The 21,611-nt window shown below is 43.1% G+C and overlaps 1 protein-coding gene across 1 annotated transcript in view; it reads left to right on the top strand.

Moving 5' to 3' along the window:
• LOC140211443 (low-density lipoprotein receptor-related protein 2-like) overlaps positions 1-21,611 on the top strand; it is a 68,074-nt gene that overhangs the window by 23,866 nt on the left and 22,597 nt on the right. Inside the window, exons 16-26 of the mRNA XM_072281152.1 lie at positions 319-441; positions 517-633; positions 2,268-2,387; positions 5,001-5,138; positions 10,691-10,862; positions 11,072-11,293; positions 11,996-12,114; positions 12,186-12,325; positions 17,586-17,727; positions 18,087-18,230; positions 21,023-21,145. Coding sequence (XP_072137253.1) covers positions 319-441; positions 517-633; positions 2,268-2,387; positions 5,001-5,138; positions 10,691-10,862; positions 11,072-11,293; positions 11,996-12,114; positions 12,186-12,325; positions 17,586-17,727; positions 18,087-18,230; positions 21,023-21,145 — 1,560 coding nt within the window. The remainder of the gene's footprint in view (positions 1-318; positions 442-516; positions 634-2,267; positions 2,388-5,000; positions 5,139-10,690; positions 10,863-11,071; positions 11,294-11,995; positions 12,115-12,185; positions 12,326-17,585; positions 17,728-18,086; positions 18,231-21,022; positions 21,146-21,611) is intronic.

Below are 21,611 nucleotides of genomic sequence, written 5' to 3' on the forward strand. Positions count from 1 at the left end.
TAGTACTAATCTGTCTTAAAATGATGGCGCATGCTCGCTGATCAAATCTAGTTCTGAAGATCAGCCTCTCATCACTTTCAGTATAAAAGATAAGCAGAGCTATAGTAATTTACAATTTGTTGCAGCTGGTCTCAATTCATTGTCATAAGGAAAATGTCAGTCTGACCTAGATTTAATGGCGGGGGCAATATAAAAGGAACAGTGCATCTTCAATAGAAATTGAACAGGTTTTTGTGTCCCAGAATTGGGGAAAATTGGATGCAAGGTTGCCAAATGGCTTCTGTTAACCAGCATGAATGCAGGCTGTTGTCTTTCTAGCTTCTCGGATGTGTCGACCAGGTTCCATTCAATGTGGTAGTGGCAATTGCATTTCAAAAAGCAAGCAGTGTAATGGATTTAAAGACTGCCTTGATGGCAGCGACGAATTGGACTGCGAGAATGGTAAGTATACAGTTCTAATAGGTGAGAATTAATGCACGTCACTAGACATTTTATGACCGGCTTTTCTTCCTCAAGAATGCACAGGAGTCAGTGATTTCAAATGTCAAAGTGGCGAGTGCATAGATCAAATCAAGGTGTGTAATCGGCATCCTGATTGCAAGGACTGGAGTGACGAGCCCCTCGAGCTATGCCGTGAGTATCTATTCAATTGTTACATATTCTCCCAGAATCTCTATACGTCACCTTCTGCATGAAAAGTCCAGAAACTATCTTTCCTGTAGTTGCCCTGTAGCAAAAATATCTGGCTCTCTCCTCATTTCAACATTACTACAGTTCTCTATCTGGTGAAAATACTTGGTTAATTATTCTTCGATCTGAAATGTTTGTGGTTGCCTAACCATGAATTTTGTAACCCTTAGTTTTTGGATTCTGCATTCCTTTTTGATTGTTACTTTCTTGTTTGCTGCTTAATTCTGAAGACCAAAAGTTATCACTTTAGGCTCCACCAACAATCTATTCAGCATACAAGAAAACAGTTGACTTGTCCTTCACCTCTCATCTTATCCCATTATTTACATTGCTCAAGTATCTATTTTGTATATCTCTGCCTCCTTAACACTCTTGCTTGCTTAACTGCTGTTCTTTCAAGGCTCAAGGTCTGTTCTTGAGTCCTGTTATTGTTCTTGTTTTCAACATTTTGGTCTTCAAAAAAGATTAGCTTTGTCTTGCTCTCTACATAGTTGTAGATTATAGCTCAACCATGACGTGTATGCTGATTATTCCTAATTCTGGCTGCAGTTTCAGCTATGGTGACTGTTTACTCCTACTCTCTGCTAGCATTTGCCTTGTAGGAAATACCATTACCATTTATTTTTCTTGACTAAACTATTGATTTTGGTAACTGCACTTCGAACACCATGTACTGGAGCACAAAACTTAATTCGCAAAGCCATGAAATCCCATTTTAAGTTGCACTATTTTACCAGGTAATTAGTACTTTATATTGAAAGCAATATGTAAAACATTCATGTTCTGTCACTGAATTTGGAAGCAGCTTTATCACCCTTGGTGCATTTTGGTGTTTTATTTTACCCTGACTTCCCCTGTTTTATTTTGACTTCCCATGGTAGCGTAGTAGTTAGCGCAATTCTGTTCCAGCTTGGGGAGTCAGTGTTCAGAGTTCAATTCTAATGTCATATTTAAGGAGTCTGTACAATCCTCCCTGTAGAATCTGTGAGTTTTCTCCATGTGCTCCAGTTTCCTCCCACAGTCTAAGACATAGCAGTTAGTAGATAAATCGGCATTGTAAATTGTCCCATGATTGGGCTAGCGTTAAATCGGCGTTTGCTGAGCAGTGTGGTTCGAAGAGGGAAGGGTCTATTCTGCGCTGTATTTCAATAAATAAATAGAATTAATTTCTTGAGCTAAAAAAAATTGCATGCAATGATTGGAAGTTCCAGATCCTCCCTGCCACTCAATTTTATTGAGTTTTATTAAGTTAAGATTCCTAAAAAGTAGAGTCTCAGGTGAAGTAAAAGATACGGGGTCAAATCAGAGGTTTTGGGCAGCGTGGCTTTCTCTGGGAGAAATAATGGCAAAGAGATGTAATTTTAGTGGGGGCTGATTGAGATTGTGAAGTTAGAAAGAGCAACTATCTGGCTGTCAAGTGTTGAATATATTTTGTCTCTGACATGAGGACAGCTTGGTATTGTTGCCAAAAAGAAACAGTAGTAGTAGTAGTCCTGTGCTTGAACTCTTCGGCAAAATACTGATCTCCCTGTGTGAAAGTAGTTGGGCTGTGAAGTTAACACGTTATGTTTTTGCAGATCTAAATGAATGCTCCATGAACAATGGTGGTTGCTCCCATACCTGCAGAGATCTCGTCATTGGCTATGAATGTGACTGCCCTGATGGCTTTGAGTTGGTTGATGGAAAAATCTGTGAAGGTGTGCTAATAGTTTCTACATTGTATTCACAGCACAAGATGATATTTTTAATGTGACTTTTTGGCAAATGTAGTTATTAGGGGGTGATCTGCGGGCAGGTGCTCTGAGTATTTCAATTACCAGACAATATTCAAATCCAATAGTAAATGGCTACAACCTTGGCTGTTCATTAAACTTCACTAAAATTGGAAGACTCCTATTGAGCAGAAATGCTACTACAGAAGCCATAAAGCTCTATCTACTAGAACAAGCCAAATGTTGCCAGAGTGGCAGATTTCCTGCCTCTTGATCCAACATGCTATAATGAAATTATCTGGAAGGATCAATTTTGCCACATGCCAAAGGTTTGAGTAGCACCTCAACTTGTGCTGTCCCATCGAGGGCAATGGCAGTTGCAGGAGGTCAAAATTCTTGAATTTCCAACCAAATGAGGCAAGTTTGATGCCATTTGACTATATGTACATACAAGCAATTGAAACAACATTCCTCTGGTCCACAGTGCACCCATAAAATGTGTGTCACATCCAGTACACATAAGCAGTGCAATAAACAGCGTACAGTCCTTGGTGGTGGCAGGGTACTCATTCACCTCTCAGCCTGAAGGAAGAAGTTATTTCCCAGTCTGCCTGTCCTAGTTCTGGATGCTCCTGTACCTCCATCCTGACAGTAGTAGGTCAAAGAGATTGTGGGATGGGTGGTCTGGGATCCTCAACAATGCTTCAGCCCTTCATATACACTGCATTTGGTAACTATCGCAAATAGGCATTAGCAAGACCCCAGTGATCCTTTTGGCAGTTTTTACTACCCTTTGTGGCCCAATGCCTTGCAGCGTCTGTACCACACAACAGGACACTCTAGATGGTGTTCCCATAGAAAGTTGCTAGAATGGGGGCGGGGAGCCTTGCACACCTCAGTCTCCTCAGAAAGTGTAGACACTGCTGTGCCTTCTTGACTAATGAGGAGACATTGTGGGTCCAGTTTAGATTGTCTGTTTTGTGCACACCAAGAAACTTTGTGCTCTTCACTCTCTCCACGGCAGAGCCGTTGATGTGCAATGGAGTGTGGTCAACCGGCACCTGACTGATGTCCACGATCGTCTCCTTTCTCTTGGGTCACTTTGTGATTTGGTAGTTGTTCTCACATATTAGACAGGTTTCTCTACCTCCTCTCTGTGTGCCGACTCTTTGCTGCTGATGAAGCCAGCCGCTGTTGTATCATTAGCAAGCTTGGATGTGGTTTGAGCTGGATTTGGCAGTGCAGTCGTGAGTCAGCAGTGACTGAGGGCACCAGATGGACCTTCAGATGTTGCTGCCAGCTCGCACTGACTAGGGTCTTTCTGTCAAGTAGTCCAAGATCCAGTTACAGAGAGAGGTGTTTAGTCCCAACAAGGACAGTTTATGAACCAGCCTGTGATGGATGATCATGTTAAATGCCGAGCTGAAGTCAATACCAAGGTTCTGGTGTATGAGGCATCGTTTTCTAGGTAGGACAGGGTGGAGTGGAGGGCCGAGGCTATGGCATCAACAACACACCGATTTGAGTGGTAGGTGAACCAGAAAGGGTCCAATGTAGCCGGACGGTGGGATTTTAAAGGATCTATTACCAGCCACTCAAAGCACCTCACGATTGTCAAGATCATTGTCACTGGGCGGTAATCATTTAGCCAGTGACTGTCACTCTCTAGAGCATGAAGCTTGCAGGAACGGTGGACTGTTGCAAAGAGATATCAGAGATGCCCGTTTAGACCTCTGTTAGTTGGGCCGCACAATCACCTGACCAGGTACGTTGTCCGGCCCTGCAGCTTTGTGTGGGTTTACCCTGGCTAGCATCCTCGTCACTCAACTGCAACCAGACAGGGTGCTTATTCCTCTGGGGGAGGGGGATTTCCTCAATTGTCACATCATTTGTTGCATCTATTGGTGCATAGAAGGCATTCAGCCCATCGGGAAGGGAGGCATCGCTGTAGTTGACATGCAGGGTTTGTAGAGTCTGTTAGGGATTCATACCTTCCCGCATGTGCTGCATGTCCCTGGTGTCATAAAGGTGTCTGTAAATTTTCTGTGAGTAGTCTCGCTTTGCCGCCTTGATGGCACACAAAAGCGTGGATCTTGCTGACCTTAGAGTCGTCCTATCCCGCAATCTGAAGTCCGCGTCTCAATTCCTAAACAGTGTGGTCAGCTGTAGGTTCTGGTTTGCCCTGGCAGTGTAGTGTTTAATCATGGCGACATCCTCTATGCATTTTCCTATATAGACAGTCACCGATCCCAGATATTTACCAGTGTTGATGTGATGATTGTAGGTGACTGCCTCCTTGAATATGCTCCAGTCCATGCATTCAAAACAGTCCTGAAGTCTTTTGTAAGCCGATCACTTTCACCTGACAATGGGAATGGTCCAATTGGAAGATGCATTTTTGTATTCTATCTTGTTGAATATGTTTCTATGTATTGGATTGAAGCAAGTTACCTAAAGTGGTCTGACAGTTAATAAGCATCTTGAAAAACTATCTGAACTTTGTGGATTGGAATTGTTAGCAAAAGAACCTGGTCTGGTTTAAACAGTCAGCTTCAAAACAAAGGCTAACAATTTTAAAGCTTGTGTTTAATTTTTCAGATACTAATGAGTGTCAAAATCCTGGCATCTGCAGTCAAATTTGTATTAATTTGAAAGGAAGCTACAAATGTGGATGCTTTGCAGGCTATCGCATGGATCCAATTAATCAAGTCTGCAAGGCAGTAGGAGGCAAGTACTGTTGGCTTTTAACTAGCAATGGTGATTGATAACCTTGTCACCCACTTTTGCAGTCATTGGAGCTTGGAAAATGGCCTTAGATAGTTCCAAAGCAACACACACAAAATGCTGGAGGAGCTCAGCAGGCCAGACAGCACCAATGGAAAAGAGTAAACAGTCAACCTTCCGGGCTGAGACCCTTCACCAGATTTCTTCAGTGGTTTGAACGGGGCACGACTGTGCAAATGCGTGGAGGTCGGCCAGTGAAAACAGTGGGAAGAGTTTAAAAGGAAGACAGATTACAGCACGGGCGCCGGAGTAGAGGGAGACAGAGTAGGAAGGCTTTGGCTCAACGGGTCAAGACGAAGTAGGTTATCTGTTTAAAATAAAGACAGAAAGTATGTATGTGAGGCCAGTTTTCTGTGCTCGGTGCCAGATGTGGGAAGTCCTAGAGAATCCCAGCCTCCCGAACGACTTCATCTGCACCAGGTGCGTCGAGGTGCAGCTCCTTAGAGACTGCGTTAGGGAACTGGAGCTGCAGCTCGATGACGTTCATCTGGTCAGAGAGAGTGAGGAGGTGATAGAGAGGAGCAGGTAGTCACCCTAGGACCACAGGAGACAGAGAAGTGGGTACAATCAGTAGAGGGAAGGGCAAGAAGCAGGTGCTAGAGAGTAGCCCAGTGACTGTCCCCCTTAACAATAAGCACTCCTGCTTGAGTACTGTTAGGGTGGACAGCCTACCTGGGGGAAGAAACAGTGGTCATGCCTCTGGCAAAAGTCTGGCCCTGTGGCTCAGAAGGATAGGGAAAGGAAGAGGATGGCAACAGTGATAGGGGACTCTATAGTTAGGGGGTCAGACAGGCGATTCTGTGGATGCAGGAAAGAAACGCAGATGGTAGTTTGCCTCCCAGGTGCCAGGGTCCGGGATGTTTCTGATCATGTCCACGATATCCTGCAGTGGGAGGGAAAACGGCCAGAAGTCATGGTACATATTGGTACCGACGACATAGGTAGGAAAAGGGAAGAGGTCCTGAAAACAGACTACAGGGAGTTAGGAAAGAAGTTGAGAAGCAGGACCTCAAAGGTAGTAATCTCAGGATTACTGCCTGTGCCAAGTGACAGTGAGTATAGGAATAGAATGAGGTGAAGGATAAATGCGTGGCTGAGGGGTTGGAGCAGGGGCAGGGATTCAGATTTCTGGATCATTGGGACCTCTTTTGGGGCAGATGTGACCTGCACAAAAAGGAAGGGTTGCACTTGAATCTGAGGGGGACCAATATCCTGGCAGGAAGTTTTGCTAAGGCTATTGGGGAGAGTTTGATCTAGAATTGCTGGGGGATGGGAACTGAACTGAAGTGATGGAGGAAAGAGAGGTTGGCACACAAATAGAGAAAGCTTGGAAACAGTGTGAAAGGGAAGATAGGCGGGTGATAGAGAAGGGATGCACTCAGAGGGAGGCAAAAGAGGTGGGGGCATGGCACTGTTAATCAGAGATAGTGTCACGGCTGCAGAAAAGGAGGAAGTCATGGAAGGGTTGTCTACGGAGTCTCTGTGGATGGAAGTTAGGAACAGGAAGGGGTCAACAACTACTGGGTGTTTTTTATTGACCAGCCAATAGTAACAGGGACATCGAGGAGCAGATAGGGAGACAGATTCTGGAAAGGAGTAATAATAACAGAGTTGTTGTGGTGGGAGATTTTAATTTCCCAAATATTGATTGGCATTTCCCAAGAGTGAGGGGTTTAGATGGGGTGGAGTTTGTTAGGTGTGTTCAGGAAGGTTTCTTGACACAGTATGTAGATAAGCCTCCAAGAGGAGAGGCTGTACTGACCTGGTATTGGGAAATGAACCTGGTCAGATGTCAGGTCTCTCGGTGGGAGAGCATTTTAGAGATAGTGATCACAATTCTGTCTCCTTTACCATAGCATTGGAGAGGGATAGGAACAGACAAGTTAGGGAAACGTTTAATTGGAGTAAGAGGAATTATGAGGCTATCAGGCAGGAAGTTGGAGGCTTAAATTGGAAACAGATGTTCTTAGGGAAAAGTACAGAAGAAATGTGGCAAATGTTCAGGGGATATTTGCGTGGGGCTCTGTGTAGGTACGTTCTAATGAGCCAGGGAAGTTATGGTAGGGTACAAGATCCATGGTGTACAAAGGCTATTGTAAATCTCGCTAAGAAGAAAAGAAGAGCTTTTCGAAAGGTTCAAAAAACTTGTCAATGATAGAAATCTAGAAGATTATAAGGCTAGCAGGAAGGAGCTTAAGAATGAAATTAGGAGAGCCAGAAGGGGCCATGAGAAGGCATTGGCGGACAGGATTAAGGTACAGAGGAGATATCAGGGGTAAGTATTTTATGCAGAGAGTGGTGAGTGCATGGAATGGGCTGCCGGCGGCGGTGGTGGAGGTGGATACGATAGAGTCTTTCAAAAGACCCCTGGATGGCTACATGGAGCTTAGAAAAATAGAGGGCTATGGGTAAAGCCTAGGTAGTTCTAAGGTAGGGACATGTTCGACACAGCTTTGTGGGCCGAAGGGCCTGTATTGTGCTGTAGGTTTTCTATGTTTCTATTACAGTTGCTACCTCGCCTGCTGAGTTCATCCAGCATTTTGTGTTGCTTTGGATTTCCAGCATCAGCAGATTTTCTCGTGTTTGGATAGTTCCAATCTGCATGAAGTGGAGTTCAGAGCCTTTGATGCTCGTTCAATCACTTCACAAATACATCACTGCAACTAGTTTTTGCTTCAAACTATGAACTTGGAAAATTAGAATTTGACTGAAATACAATGAGCTGAATTGAACTTGGCAGCAAGAGTAAAACCAGTGTGATTATCTGGGTAACATTTGTTACTTGCCACACTGATATATCACTGACTTGGGATTCTTCTGATTTAAAACAGCCCTTCAACAGGCTGCACTTGAAGTGTAAGAAACAGTTCATCTCAAGCACTTGAAGCTGTGCTAGAATCTAAAAGTTGTATTGCATTTTAATCTTGGTTTAGTTAGTAGCTATTGGTAATCAAGGAAGAGGACAAATAATAGGGACTTTGAAACAGCAGGTACTGGAGGCAAATGCAGTGGAAATTCTAGTAATGTATTGAATTTTGGCATGTAGTTTCTTTTTCTGTAGGGTGTTAGAAAATAGTTCTAATCTATAAAGTAATAAACTATGTTGCACTGGTTCATGCATTTATTCCAGGAAATCTTGCTGAACTGCACTTGGGCAGCGGCATAAAATTAGCTGTTAATCAAATGTCCCTGAAATTTCCCAGTTGCCTTATCAGAACATGATTCTAATTCTTGAAGGTTGAGCATTTTCTTTGCTACCAGAATAAGTGGGAAAAACTTCATTCTAAGGAATAACTTTGAATAGAACGAAGTTTGAAGATTGCTGGCAGTGGAATGAGGCGTAGGGGTGAGGGACAAGGATGAAGAGGGATTTGAACTCCTGGATATATGGTTAATACTAAGATAACTTCTTTGACCATCATGTACATTTAATCAGGTGATAGATTTTTCCACTCAAGCAATCTATGCTGTTTAATGTGTCAAACCTGGGTATTTAAAAATGTCCTTCAAATTGTCCTTGTTTCTGTCAGCAATATATTTTTGATGTCTGTTTTTTCACTGAAGACATGTACAGGAATCGAAACTGCATCCACTGGAAACATACCACAGGTCAGGCACCGTCTGTGGAAGGTGTTTCAGATTAGAGACACTTGACTTGAACTGGGGAAGTGGGGGAAAAAAACAAGCTTGCAGCAAATTGAGATGGATGGAACAAAGGAGAAACTTTGATAGGGCGAGACCAAGGTCACTAAGGTGGTCTAGATGTTTATGGAGTGATCTGGTCAATAGGCTGAGGTCAGTTAGAGAAATGATGTGTTAAAGCTGGCAAATGCTGGTCAGGCTGCTCCTGAGATCAAAGGTGAATACTGAAATGCCCTGTAAACTAGACAGTACCAGTCAAGAGATGAAGACAGAAAAACTTGCAATGGAAATGGCTTCTCCTGATACTTACCTGAAATTCTTGAACTCAAGATTCAAGAAAATAGCCCAGATGGAAGATGAGGAACTATTCCTTGCGCTTCCACAGTCTTCTGGAACATTACAGGAGGCCACAGGCCCCAGCTAGGGAGATGGAGAATTAGTGATGAGCATCTGGGTGCTTAGTTACTGCTACAGATTGACCAAAGGGTTTGGAAAAGCTGGCAGCTGATGTATTTGGCTTTTCCAATGTAGTGGAGGCTGAATCAAGAATGCCAAATGGAATGTACTGGATTCCATTGAAGTGCAAATATGCTTTACTATAAAGGATTGTTTGAAATCCCTAAGTGCTGGGAAGAGATGTAAAGGCATATGTTTGAGAAAATGCCTTAAATTGGTTGTTTGCAGAATGAAGGATCTCCGCACTGATCTCCCTGTTGGCAAACAGAACAAGTGCTTCACCTGCCCCTACACCTCCTCCCTCACTACCATTCAGGGCCCCAGACAGTCCTTCCAGGTGAGGCGGCACTTCACCTGTGAGTCCTTTACTGTGTCCGGTGCTCCCGGTGTGGCCTGTTGTATATCGGTCAGACCTGACATAGATTGGGAGATCATTTCGCCGAGCATCTACGCTCTGTCTGCCAGGAGATGCGGGATCTTCCGGTGGTCACGCATTTTAATTCCACTTCCCATTCCCATTCTGATATGTTCATTCATGGCCTCCTCTACTGTCGCGATGAGGCCACACTTGGGTTGGAGGAACAACACCTTGTATTCCATTTGGGTAGCCTCCAACCTGGTGGCATGAACATTGATCTCTTGAACTTCCAGTAATGCCTCCAACCCCCCCCCTCACCATTTCCCACCCCCTTGTCCCTCTCTCATGTTATCTCCTTGCCCATCCATCACCTCCCTCTGGTGCTCCTTCCCCCCCTTCTTCTTTCTTCCATGGCTTTCTGTCTCTCTCACCAATCAACTTCCTAGCTCTTTGCTTCATCCCTCCCCCTCCAAGTTTCACCTACCGCCTGGCGTTTCTTCCATCCCCCCACCTTTCAAATCTACTCCTCTGCTTTTTTTCCTCCAGCCCTGCTGAAGGGTTTCGGCCCAAAACGTCAACTGTACTTTTTTCCATAGATGCTGTCTGGCCTACTGGGTTTCTCCAGCATTTTTGGGTGTTGCTCGGATTTCCAGCATCTGCAGATTTGCTCTTGTTTGCGCAGAATGAAGGAACGGGATGCTTGAATGAGCTGGTATTTCTTGGTGGAAATTGCAAAGGATGATCTGCAGAACATGGAGGTTAATAAGATTGTGATGAGGACTAGGGAAGCTCTTTGCTGTGAGGGGGGTGGGAGTGAAATGCAGTTGAGGGAATTTTTAACTGCAAGTATAGTCAAATATCATTTTAATCATTAGGTAGATGGAATATTTGTGGTTACTGTGAAAACAGTGGAAGATTTCAGTCTCTTATTTATAATTGGACACCTTGTAATTTCTGACTTGGTGCACACGTTGAAGCTGTACTGAATTCCCCTTGCATTTATCCTTTTTTTTAAAAAAAAATGCAATTTAAATGTGATCCCTTCTAGGCAAAGAGCCTTATTTGATCTTCACAAATCACCATGACATCCGCAAGCTGGGACTACATCACCAGGAGTACACCCAAATTGCTGCGCAGCTGAGGAATGCTGTGGCCCTGGGTGCTGATGTTGCAGAGGAGAGAATATTTTGGGCTGATGAGGGCCAGCAGGCTATCTTCAGGTAATGAGTCCTCAGTACTACTGTAGATTGCTGTGCTGCAAATTTAACCTCAGGTGCTGTTTTTCCTTCACACTTGTTAAAGTATTCATTTGGAAAGTGGATAGTTTAACTTTCCTGGTTTGGTACTAATCCTGAGGAATTTCAGAACTTTATACTCGCACAATTAATACAACCTAATGTCATGTGTTATTTCTCCAAACCATCCTCAGTTTGTCCATGCGTGAGAAGAAAGTTCTTGATGTTTCAAGGATCCTTAAAGATGTAAACAATCCAAAGGGAATTGCAGTGGATTGGATATATAAGCATATCTACTGGACTGATGATGGTGCCAAAACTGTATCTGTGGCTACTTTCAATGGAACTGGAAGGAAGGTCCTCTTTGACACTGGCCTGAGGGAGCCAGCGTCTGTGGCAGTTGATCCATTGACAGGGTACAGAATCTTAACATTGTCTTTTATTTATTCTTTTATTTAAATGTCACTTGTATCTCTTACTGGATCCATTTTGGAATGGGCAGGTATGGTTGTAGGAAAAGAAGGAATACAAAACAACAATGCAACTAATTTAACCTTTAATTTTTGGGGGATGAACATATAGGTCATTCAACACAGTTTGTCCAACACTTCTAATTCCCTTTTGTCACCCATTCCCTCCCCAGTCCACATTTGATCACTTTGTTTTCAAAGATGTTTATTTCTTTCCAAATTTTGTATGGCAAATTCAGGAGGTTATTAGAAAATGTTGATCCAAATGTGTGTTTTATGATGACCTACCTTGGAGATCAAAACCAAATGTTTCCTTTCCTGCTAAACAATGTGGCATTGTTTTAATGGTTTGATTACAGTGGCTCTCACTAACTTGTGTTCAGCTGGACTAGATAAAAGTTCCCTGGGCTGTGTAGGTCCGCAGATTTCAATATTTTTCTGATTCTGATGGAACTAAACTCTTGCTTTCAAGAACAAAAAGCCACAAGGCTGAAATTGTGGTGGGCGGTCTACAAAATGATTTAATTTCACTCGATGCCAGGAATGTTGAAAATTGCGCAATGAGCTGTCAGTTGGTGTTCCATATTTAATGCATTTGTCTTGATTAATTTTAAAGATGACTTGTTTTGCATTATTTTGCTTTGCAAGGTTTATTTATTGGTCGGATCTAGGAGTACCAGCAACAATAGAGAAAGCTGGTATGAATGGCATTAGCAGGCAGCTTCTGGTTGATGCAGAGATTGAATCACCAAATGGTATTGCACTTGGTAAGTGAGTTTGTACTTTTCTTTCTTGCATTTCCCTTTTGGCACATGGTTAATGATTTGCTTCTCTACAGATCTTGTGAAAAGTTCTCTTTATTGGGTTGACTCCAAACTGCACTTGTTATCCTATATTAACTTCAATGGACAAAACAGAAGAACAGTGCTTTTCTCCTCGGAATTCCTTGCTCATCCTTCTGCTGTTGCAGTATTTGAGGTAAAAAGTCCTTGACCAAATAGTGCAATTTTAATTTCTTTCATTGTCTACGGTTTAGGTTTAAATATAGTTTTGGGTGGGGAAATCATCTGATAGCCTGAGATTAATGTAAATGTGTATTTGATGGTTGGCATGGATATGATGGGCTGAAGGGCCTGTTTCTGTGTTGCACGACTGACACTTCAGATTGCATCAACACCTCTGAGAACCTGAACTCCAGAGCTGGTCAGTCTGTTAAGATTTAAGCTTATTTACTTGTGCCAATAAACTTTAGTCTTGCCACTAATCTAATAATTGGCAAATCGTTCAGCAAGTGTTATTAATCTTTGCTTATACCCCAAAGTGAATAATTGGAACATAGTTCAAAATGTTATCCTGCTACAACTGTAAATATTTAGTGCAATATTTTTATATTAACTAAAATTTGAGGATGCAATAAGAATGTATCAAATTCCTGCTATAAGTTAATCACTGCACTTTGAGGTCTAGGACATTTTCTGTAGGAATTTAGAAATATTACTTTGAAAACAAGCAGCTTGGTGCAATATGAGTTGTGGTTTAGGGTCTCTCCATGAAACTTGTATCATGGAGTAAAACATAGACCAGAAGCCCATAGATTGCAGCTGTGCTCTCAAGTTCATAGGTCAGGACTACAATTTAGTAGAAAGGCCTGATATTGAGCTGTGTTATCCAATCAATTATGATTGCTTGTGGTATCACAGGCTCACCCTAGGTGAGTTAGTAGCAGAGCTTGATGATACAATCCATAGAAACATAGAAAACCTACAGCACAATACAGGCCCTTGGGCCCACAAAGCTGTGCTGAACATGTCCTTACCTTAGAAATTACCTAGGGTTACCCATAGCCCTCTATTTTACTGAGCTCCATGTATCTGTCCTGGAGTCTCTTAAGTGACCCTATCATATCCGCCTCCACCATCATCACCGGCAGCCCATTCCACACACTCACCACTCTCTGCATTTTTTTAAAGAAAAAGTACCCCTGATATCTCCTCCGTACCTACTTCCAAGCACCTTAAAACTATGCCCTCTCGTGCTAGCCATTTCAGCCCTGGGAAAAAGCCGCTGACTATCCACACTATCAATGCCTCTCATTATCTTGTACACCTCTATCAAGTCACCTCTCATCCTCTGCCTCTCCAAGGAAAAAAGGCTGAGTTCACTCAAGCTATTCTCATAAGGCATGCTCCCCAATCCAGGCAACATCCTTGTAAATCTCCTCTGTACCCTTTCTGTGGTTTCCACATCCTTCCTATAGTGAGGCGACCAGAACTGAGCACAGTACTCCAAGTGGGGTCTGACTAGGGTCCTATATAGCCGCAACATTACCTCTCGGCTCTAAACTCAATCCCACGATTGATGAAGCCAATGCACCATATGCTTTCTTAACCACAGAGTCAACCTGCACAGCAGCTTTGAGTATCTTATGGACTTGGACCCCAAGATCCCTCTGATCCTCCACACTGCCGGGAGAGTCTTGACATTAATACTATATTCTGTCATTTTGACCTACCAAAATGAACCACCTCACACTTATCTGGGTTGAACTCCATCTGCCACTTCTCAGCCCAGTTTTGCATCCTATCAATGTCCCACTGTAACCTCTGACAGCCCTCCACACTATCCACAACACCTCCAACCTTTGTATCATCAGCAAATTTACTAACCCATCCCTTCACTTCCTCATCCAGGTCATTTATAAAAATCACAAAGAGTAGGAGTCCCAGAACAGATCACTGAGGCACTCCACTGGTGACCGACCTCCATACAGAATAGACCTGTCTACAACCACTCTTTGCTTTGTGGATCCAGAAATGGCTTGCCACAGAAGGCAATGTCCTCTTGGATCCCATGCCTCCTTACTTTCTCAATAAGCCTGGCATGGGGTACCTTATCAAATGCCTTGCTGAAATCCATATACACTACATCTACTGCTCTACCTTCATCAATGTGTTTAGTCACATCCTCAAAAAAATTCAATCAGTCTCATTAGGTAAGACCTGCCTTTGACAAAGCCATGCTGATTATTCCATATTATGTCTCTCCAAATGTTCATAAATCTTGCCTGTCAGGATCTTCTCCATCAACTTACCAACCACTGAAGTAAGACTCACTGGTCTATGATTTCCTAGGCAATCTCTATTCTGTTTCTTGAATAATGGAACAACATCCGCAACCCTCCAGTCCTCCGGAACCTCTCCTGTCTCCATTGATGATGTAAAGATCATTGCCAGAGGCTCAGCAGTCTCTTCCCTTGCCTCCCACAGTAGCCTGGGGTAGATTTCATCTGATCCCAGTGACTAATCCAACTTGATGCTTTCCAAAAGCTCCAGCACATCCTCTTTCTTAATATCTACATGCTCAAGCTTTTCAGTCCACTGTAAGTTATCCCTACAATTACCAAGATCCTTTTCGGTAGTAAATACTGAAGCAAAGTAGTCATTAAGTACCTCTGCTATCTCCTCCGGTTCCATACACATTTTTCCACTGTCACACTTAATTTGTCCTATTCTCTCACATCTTATCCTCTTGCTCTTCACGTACTTGTAGAATGCCTTGGGGTTTTCCTTAACTCTATCTGCCAAGACCTTCTCATGGCCTCTTCTGGCTCTCCTAATTTCTTTCTTAAGTTCCTTCCTGCTAGCCTTATAATTTTCTAGATCTCTATCATCACCTAGGTTTTTGAACCTTTCGTAAGATCTTCTTTGATTCTTGACTAGGTTTACAACAGCCTTTGTACACCATGGTTCCTGTACCCTACCATCCTTTCCCTGTCTCATTGGAATGTACCAATGCAGAACTCCACGCAAATCTCCCCTGAACATTTGCCACATTTCTACCGTATATTTCCCTGAGAACATCTGTTCCCAATTTATGCTTCCAAGTTCTTGCCTGATAGCCTCATATTTCCCCTTATTCCAATTAAACGCTTTCCTAACTTGTCTGTTCTTATCCCTCTCCATTGCTATGGTAAAGGAGATAGAATTGTGATCACTATCTCCAAAATGCTCCCCATTGAGAGATCTGACGCCTGACCTGGTTCATTTCCAGATCAAGTATAGCCTCTCCTCTTGTAGGCTAGTCTACATATTGTGTCAAGAAACCTTCTTGAACACATCTAACAAACTCCACCCCATCTAAACCCCTCACTGTAGGGAGATGCCAAACAATATTTGGGAAATTAAAATCTCCCACCACAATAACCCTGTTGTTATTAAGCCTTTCCAGAATCTGTCTCCCTATCTGCTCCTCAATATTCCTGTTACTATTGGCTGGTCTATAAAAAAACACCCAGTAGAGTTATTGACCCCTTTCTGTTTCTAACTTCCTCCCACAGAGGCTCCGTAGACAATCCCTCCATGTCTTCCTCCTTTTCTGCAGCTGTGACTCTATCTCTGATCAACAGTGCCACGCCCCCACCTCTTTTGTCTCCCTCCCTGTCCTTTCTGAAACGTCTAAAGCCTGGCACTCAAAGTAACCATTCCTTCTCCTGAGCCATCCAAGTCTCCGTAATGGCCTCAACATTGTAGCTCCAAGTACTGATCCACGCTCTAAGCTCATCCACTTTGTTCATAATACTCCTTGCATTAAAATAGACACATCTCAAACCATCGGTCTGAGCATGTCCCTTCCCTATCACCTGCCTATCCTCCCTCTTGCACTGTCTCCAAGCTTTCTCTATTCGTGAGCTAACCACCTCTTCCTCTGTCTTTTCAGTTTGGTTCCCACCCCCCAGCAATCCTGGTTTAAACTCTCCCCAATAGCCTTAGCAAACCTCCCTACCAGGAAATTGATTCCCCTCGGATTCAAGTGCAAGCCGTCCTTTTTGTACACCTGCCCCAGAAGAGATCCTAATGATCCAGAAATCTGAATCCCTGCCCCCTGCTCCAATCCCTCAGCCACGCATTTATATTCCATCTCATTCTATTCCTGTACTCACTGTCACGTGGCACAGGCAGTAATCCAGAGATGACTACCTTTGTGGTCCTGCCTCTCAACTCCCTTCCTAACTCCTTGTAGTCTGTTTTCAGGACCTCCTCCCTTTTCTTGCCTATGCCATTGGTACCAATATGTACCACGACCTCTGGGTGTTCTCCTTCCCACTTCAGAATATTGTGGACATGATCAGAAACATCCTGGACACTGGCACCTGAGAGGCAAACTACTATCCATGCTTCTTTCCTGCATCCACAGAATTGCCTGTCTGACCCTCTAACTATAGAGTCCCCTATCACTGCTGCCATCCTCTTCCTTTCCCTACCTTTCTAAGCCACAGGGCCAGAATCTGTGCCAGAGGCATGTCCAGTGTTGCTTTTGCTTTCCCCCAGGTAGGCAGTTCTCTCCCCCCCCCCACAACAGTACTCAAACAGGAGTACTTATTGTCAAGGGGTACAGCCCACAGGGGTGCTCTCTAGCATCTGACTCCTGCCCTTCCCTCTCCTGTCTGTTACCCACTTTTCTGTCTCCGCAGGTCCCGGGGTGATTACCTGCCTATAGCTCCTCTCACCTCCTCACTTTCCCTGACCAGACAAAGGTCATCGAGCTGTATCTCCAGTTCCTTAACACGGCCCCTAAGGAGCTGCAGCTCAACGCATCTGGTGCAAATGTGGCTGTCCAGGAGGCTGGGAGTCTCCAGGATGTCCCACATCTGACAACAAGCACACAACACCAGCCTCACACACAATCTTCCTGTCTGTATTCTACACAGGCAACCTACCTCACCTCAACCTGTTATCACTGAAGCCCCGTTGAGCCAAAGCCTTTCTACTCTGTCTCCCTCTACTCCAATGCTCGCTCTTTAAGGTGTCTCCTTTTAAACCCTTCTCACTGTTCTCACTGGCTGACGTCAACGCACTTGCGCAGTCGTGCCCCGGTCAAACCGCTGAAGAAATAACCGTCTCCCTTTAAACTCTGCACTGGAAGCATTGAAAATAAATGAATAATGTGGATACCAACTGGGTTCCCAACTGGGTTAAGAATAATTTTAAACACAGAGTCTTACAAAGGTCAGGGCCTATAATGACATGCCTGTGTAATCAGCAAGTTTGCCCTTGGATGGAAACTTTAGCTCTCATCTCTGGTGTAAGTGCTTTAGATTGTCTTCAGCGGAGCACTTTGACCTACGTTTGTTCACTCAAGTTTGATTATTGCGAGAAGTTATCTTAAACTCCTGAGAATTCTGTTGCTCAGCTGATTCCATTTACTCTTTCCCCTGTCGTGTTTTTTTTGCACGTTTCAGGATCGTGTATTCTGGACTGAGGAAATGAACGCTGCCATCTATGGAGCCAATAAATATACAGGAGAAGATGTGGAGACTCTAGTTTCCAACCTTAATCAACCTCAAGATGTCCTTATATTTCACCCATTATTGCAGCCATCTGGTAAGATACTGTGTGACTGGCACCTTTTCTATAAAGTTACTAACTGGGATGCATTGAGTCGTAGCACTGCTGTTGTAGTAGTCTTAGGCTTGGTTTATTCAAAGCACAATGTCTAATAATCAACACAAAAACTTCTACAGCAATGATCTTTCTTTTACTCCATTTGATCACCCAGCAATAGCTGACAAGTTTGAACCCCCACGTCAAATAAACGGAACTGAGCGCCCTGACATCAGTAAATTTGAGAAAATCTTTGCCGTTATAATGGTGTGCTGTCATAAAAAAGTAGCTGCCTCTACCAAGGTCTACTCTGAATTTTCCCAAATTACTGACTTTGAAATTTCTCCGTGCTCGTACAGGCAAAAATTGGTGCAACGAAAAGCTGAAAAGTGGAGGTTGTAAGTACCTGTGCCTCCCTGCTCCACACATTGATCAGTTACCCAAATTCACTTGTGTGTGTCCGTCTGGAGTGGATGTGGAAAACGAAAGGGAGTGTAAAGCAGGTAAACTGTTTTGAAACTCGCACTGTTGCATTTGGAGAAACTTGGTGCAGAGGTACAATGAATTAGATGTTAAAATCAAGCTTAATTGGAAAAGATTTGTAAGAAGTAAATTAATGGGTCATTGGCCCAATGAGATTTGGTGTGACCAAACTGATTTGTGTTAGTTGAGTGATTTCATTCTTAAGATTTAATATCATATATTTTCAGTTCCATGACACTATTCCTGCAAAGTCATTCTTAGTTGAAGATTTCACTTATTCCATCTTTAATTACCTTTTCGATTTAATTCCAACAGCTATTGTATTGATTATTAAACCTGCTAGACACTGAATATCTTTACTTCCAGAGGTACACAATTCAATTGAGCAAATGTCTCAGTGGCATGTGATTGAAATAGTCACTAGAAAAATTTTGGATGCAGTAATGTTTCACAGTATATTTAATTTTGGAACAGGATTAATCTTTGACATACATTCAGTGGCCACTTTATTAGGTACATCTTATCGTTAATGCAAATATTTAATCATCCAATCATGCGGCAGCACTTTAATGCATAAAAGCATGAAAACATGGTCAAAAGGTTCAGTTGTTGTTCAGACCAGACATCAGAATGTGGAAAAATGTGATCTAAGTGAGTTTGACTGCGGAATGATTGTTGGTGCCAGACAGGGTAGATTGTGTATCTCAGAAACTGCTGATCTCCTGGTATTTGCACTCAAAACAGTCTCTAGAGTTTACAGAGAATGGTGCGAGAAACAAAAAGACATCCAGTGAGTGGCTGTTCTGTGGGCAAAAACATATTGTTAATGAGAAGTTGGAGGAGAATGGCCAAACCAGTTCAGGCTGACAGAAAGGTGACAGTAACTCAGATAACCACAGTTATAGCAATGGTGTGCTGAGAACATCTCTGAACACACAACACGTTGAACCTACGGGGGGGCTACCTAATAAAGTGGCCACTGAGTGCGTGTCTGGTATGGGCAGCTGAGGATCAAATGAATCCTTTGAGATTAGAATGTAGGAGTAGAATGCAAGGAAAATCATTGGGGGAGGGCAAAAAGGAGCACAAAATGGTTTTGGCAGATAATGTAAAGTAATGTTTTTTTTTGGATTTTCCGATGCATTAAAGCCAAGCAAATAACTCGGGAGAGAATAGGGCTCCTTAGAGATAAGCAAGGTCATCTTCTTGGAGCCACAGGAAATGGGGGTTGAGATCCTAAACAAATATTTGTCTGTATTTCCCGTGGAAGTCAGTGATACTACGGGACTCCAAGTTAGTGATATCTTGAAAAGAGTATACATTAGGGGAGGCGTGGAGGCCTTAAAATACATAAAGATCAATTCATCCTTGGGGCTTGTTCAAATGTGTCTAGGAAGTAATTACAGAGCCTCTGTGGGGGTTATCTGAGATGAATGCAGCATCTTGATCAACTAGGCCAGTGTGATGAAGAATGGCAGTGGAGTTTGATTCCGATGTGCGGTGTGGCGCGTTGGTAAGACAAACCAGGACAGAACTTGCAATATAATGGAGAGTTGTAGAACATGTCCATAGTTCTTTGAAAGTGATGACGTTGGTAGCCAGGGTGTTGAAAAAGGCACTTGGCCCTCTGTAGTCAGGATATTAACTCCACATTTGGAGCGCTGTGTGCATTTCTGGTCACCCTGCCAAAGGAAGGATGTCATTACACTGAAAGGTGCAAAAAAAATGATATGGGGATATTGCTGTGACAAGGTTTTGAGTTGTGAGGCTGGATAGGCTTGGACTCGGTTCTGTGGAATGCAAGAGGCTGAGGGGTAAACTTTCTAAATGCCCCAGGCATTTCCCTTGGGTAGGGTAGTCCAACGCTATAGGACACGGGCAAAAGTGAGAGTGGAAAGATTCATCGGGGCACTTGAGATCCAACTTGTTTTACCGGTGGTGGTGCACAGAATGGAAAGAACTGCTGGAGAAGATGTTAGAGGCAGATATAATGAGAAAAGGCATTTGGTGAGGTACATTATTTGGAAAGGCTGAGAGGGATGTGGAACAGGTATGGGCAAATAAGATTGAGCTCAGTTATGCAACTTGGTTGGTTTAGGGGAGCTGGCTGAAGGGTCTTTTTCCATGCTGAGTAACTCCAAATCTTGGGAAGACTTTACAATACCATCTTAAGTTGTTGTCGCCTCTGATCTGGGCCGACATTTACATGCCGGGCGGCACCTAATTAATTAGCTTGTTTATTTCGGCTTTTTTCCTAAAGATGTGCTGGGTGCGTCCCGGCTACCGCTGCACCCCTGCATGCTTCATGGCAATGTATTGGTCTGCGGCCCGGAGGTTGGGGACCACTGGTCTAGGCACTCAGGACTGCAGATGATAAAACTCAGGTTCAACTTCATGTTGCCAGCATTGGCCAGAAGCAAAAGCAGAACTTGTCGGCCACCATTAGCTGCCTCACTGGTTCCAGCACACCTGTTTTTTTTTTGCTCAATTTTAGACTTTTCGCTTCCAGACAAATTCAAAAGTTGCTGATGGAGCAATGACTCAAATCTAAAGGTTTTTTTTTAGTGTAATTGTTATGAGAAGCATGTTCTATTTTATTCTATCCTCATCTTCCCCAGTCCCAAATCTTTGGCTTAATAAAAGAGAATGATTACCTAAGGCAATCAGTAAAATTTCAGTAGAATGCTTACTGAAGCCAAATGTAATTGTAGCCATCAAAAATTAGATTTCACAATATCAGGTCTGGTAGTTCCAGCAGCATTGAGTAAACACTACTTATTAAGTACTGTTTGAATTAAATTTGTTTTCCTAGCTAATGCTACCTGTCATAAGACTGATTTCACCTGTCTTGATGGGCAATGTATACCCAGTAAATGGCAGTGTGATGGCAGTACTGACTGCAAAGACGGTATTGATGAGGCCCCTGAAACCTGTCGTAAGTTTTTGATCTTATCTGTATTGTGTAATCACACTTCTATAGCTTTGTATTTGTCTTCAGTACTCCAAATTCATTTTTTTTCAACATTGAGCAAATTGTCCACTTTAAAACCTCCTGGGAATCATTCTTTTACAAAATCGCTAGGCCAATTGCATTTAACTTGGATTTTCCCAGCTGCTGCTCAACTCTCCACTTGATAAATGGGTTACTGAGAAGGGCCGAATGGCCTACTCCTGCACCTATAGTCTATTTGCCTGGTTGGTTTAAAGGTAGTTTATCCCCTTTAAAAACATTGAACATGTTTCTGGATGACGCCATTGTTTTAAATTCACTTGGTTTAGAACAAAGGGAGCATCTTGCAGTTTCAAACAATTGTTTAAAGTTCCGCTTGGAAAACTTCAGATTTCTCTGTTTGCTGTGAAATGGGATAAATTTTGATTTGAGTTGTTTAAGCACAACAAAA

This window comes from Mobula birostris, chromosome 17 (genome assembly GCF_030028105.1).
Source record: "Mobula birostris isolate sMobBir1 chromosome 17, sMobBir1.hap1, whole genome shotgun sequence".
Lineage (NCBI taxonomy): Eukaryota > Metazoa > Chordata > Chondrichthyes > Myliobatiformes > Myliobatidae > Mobula > Mobula birostris.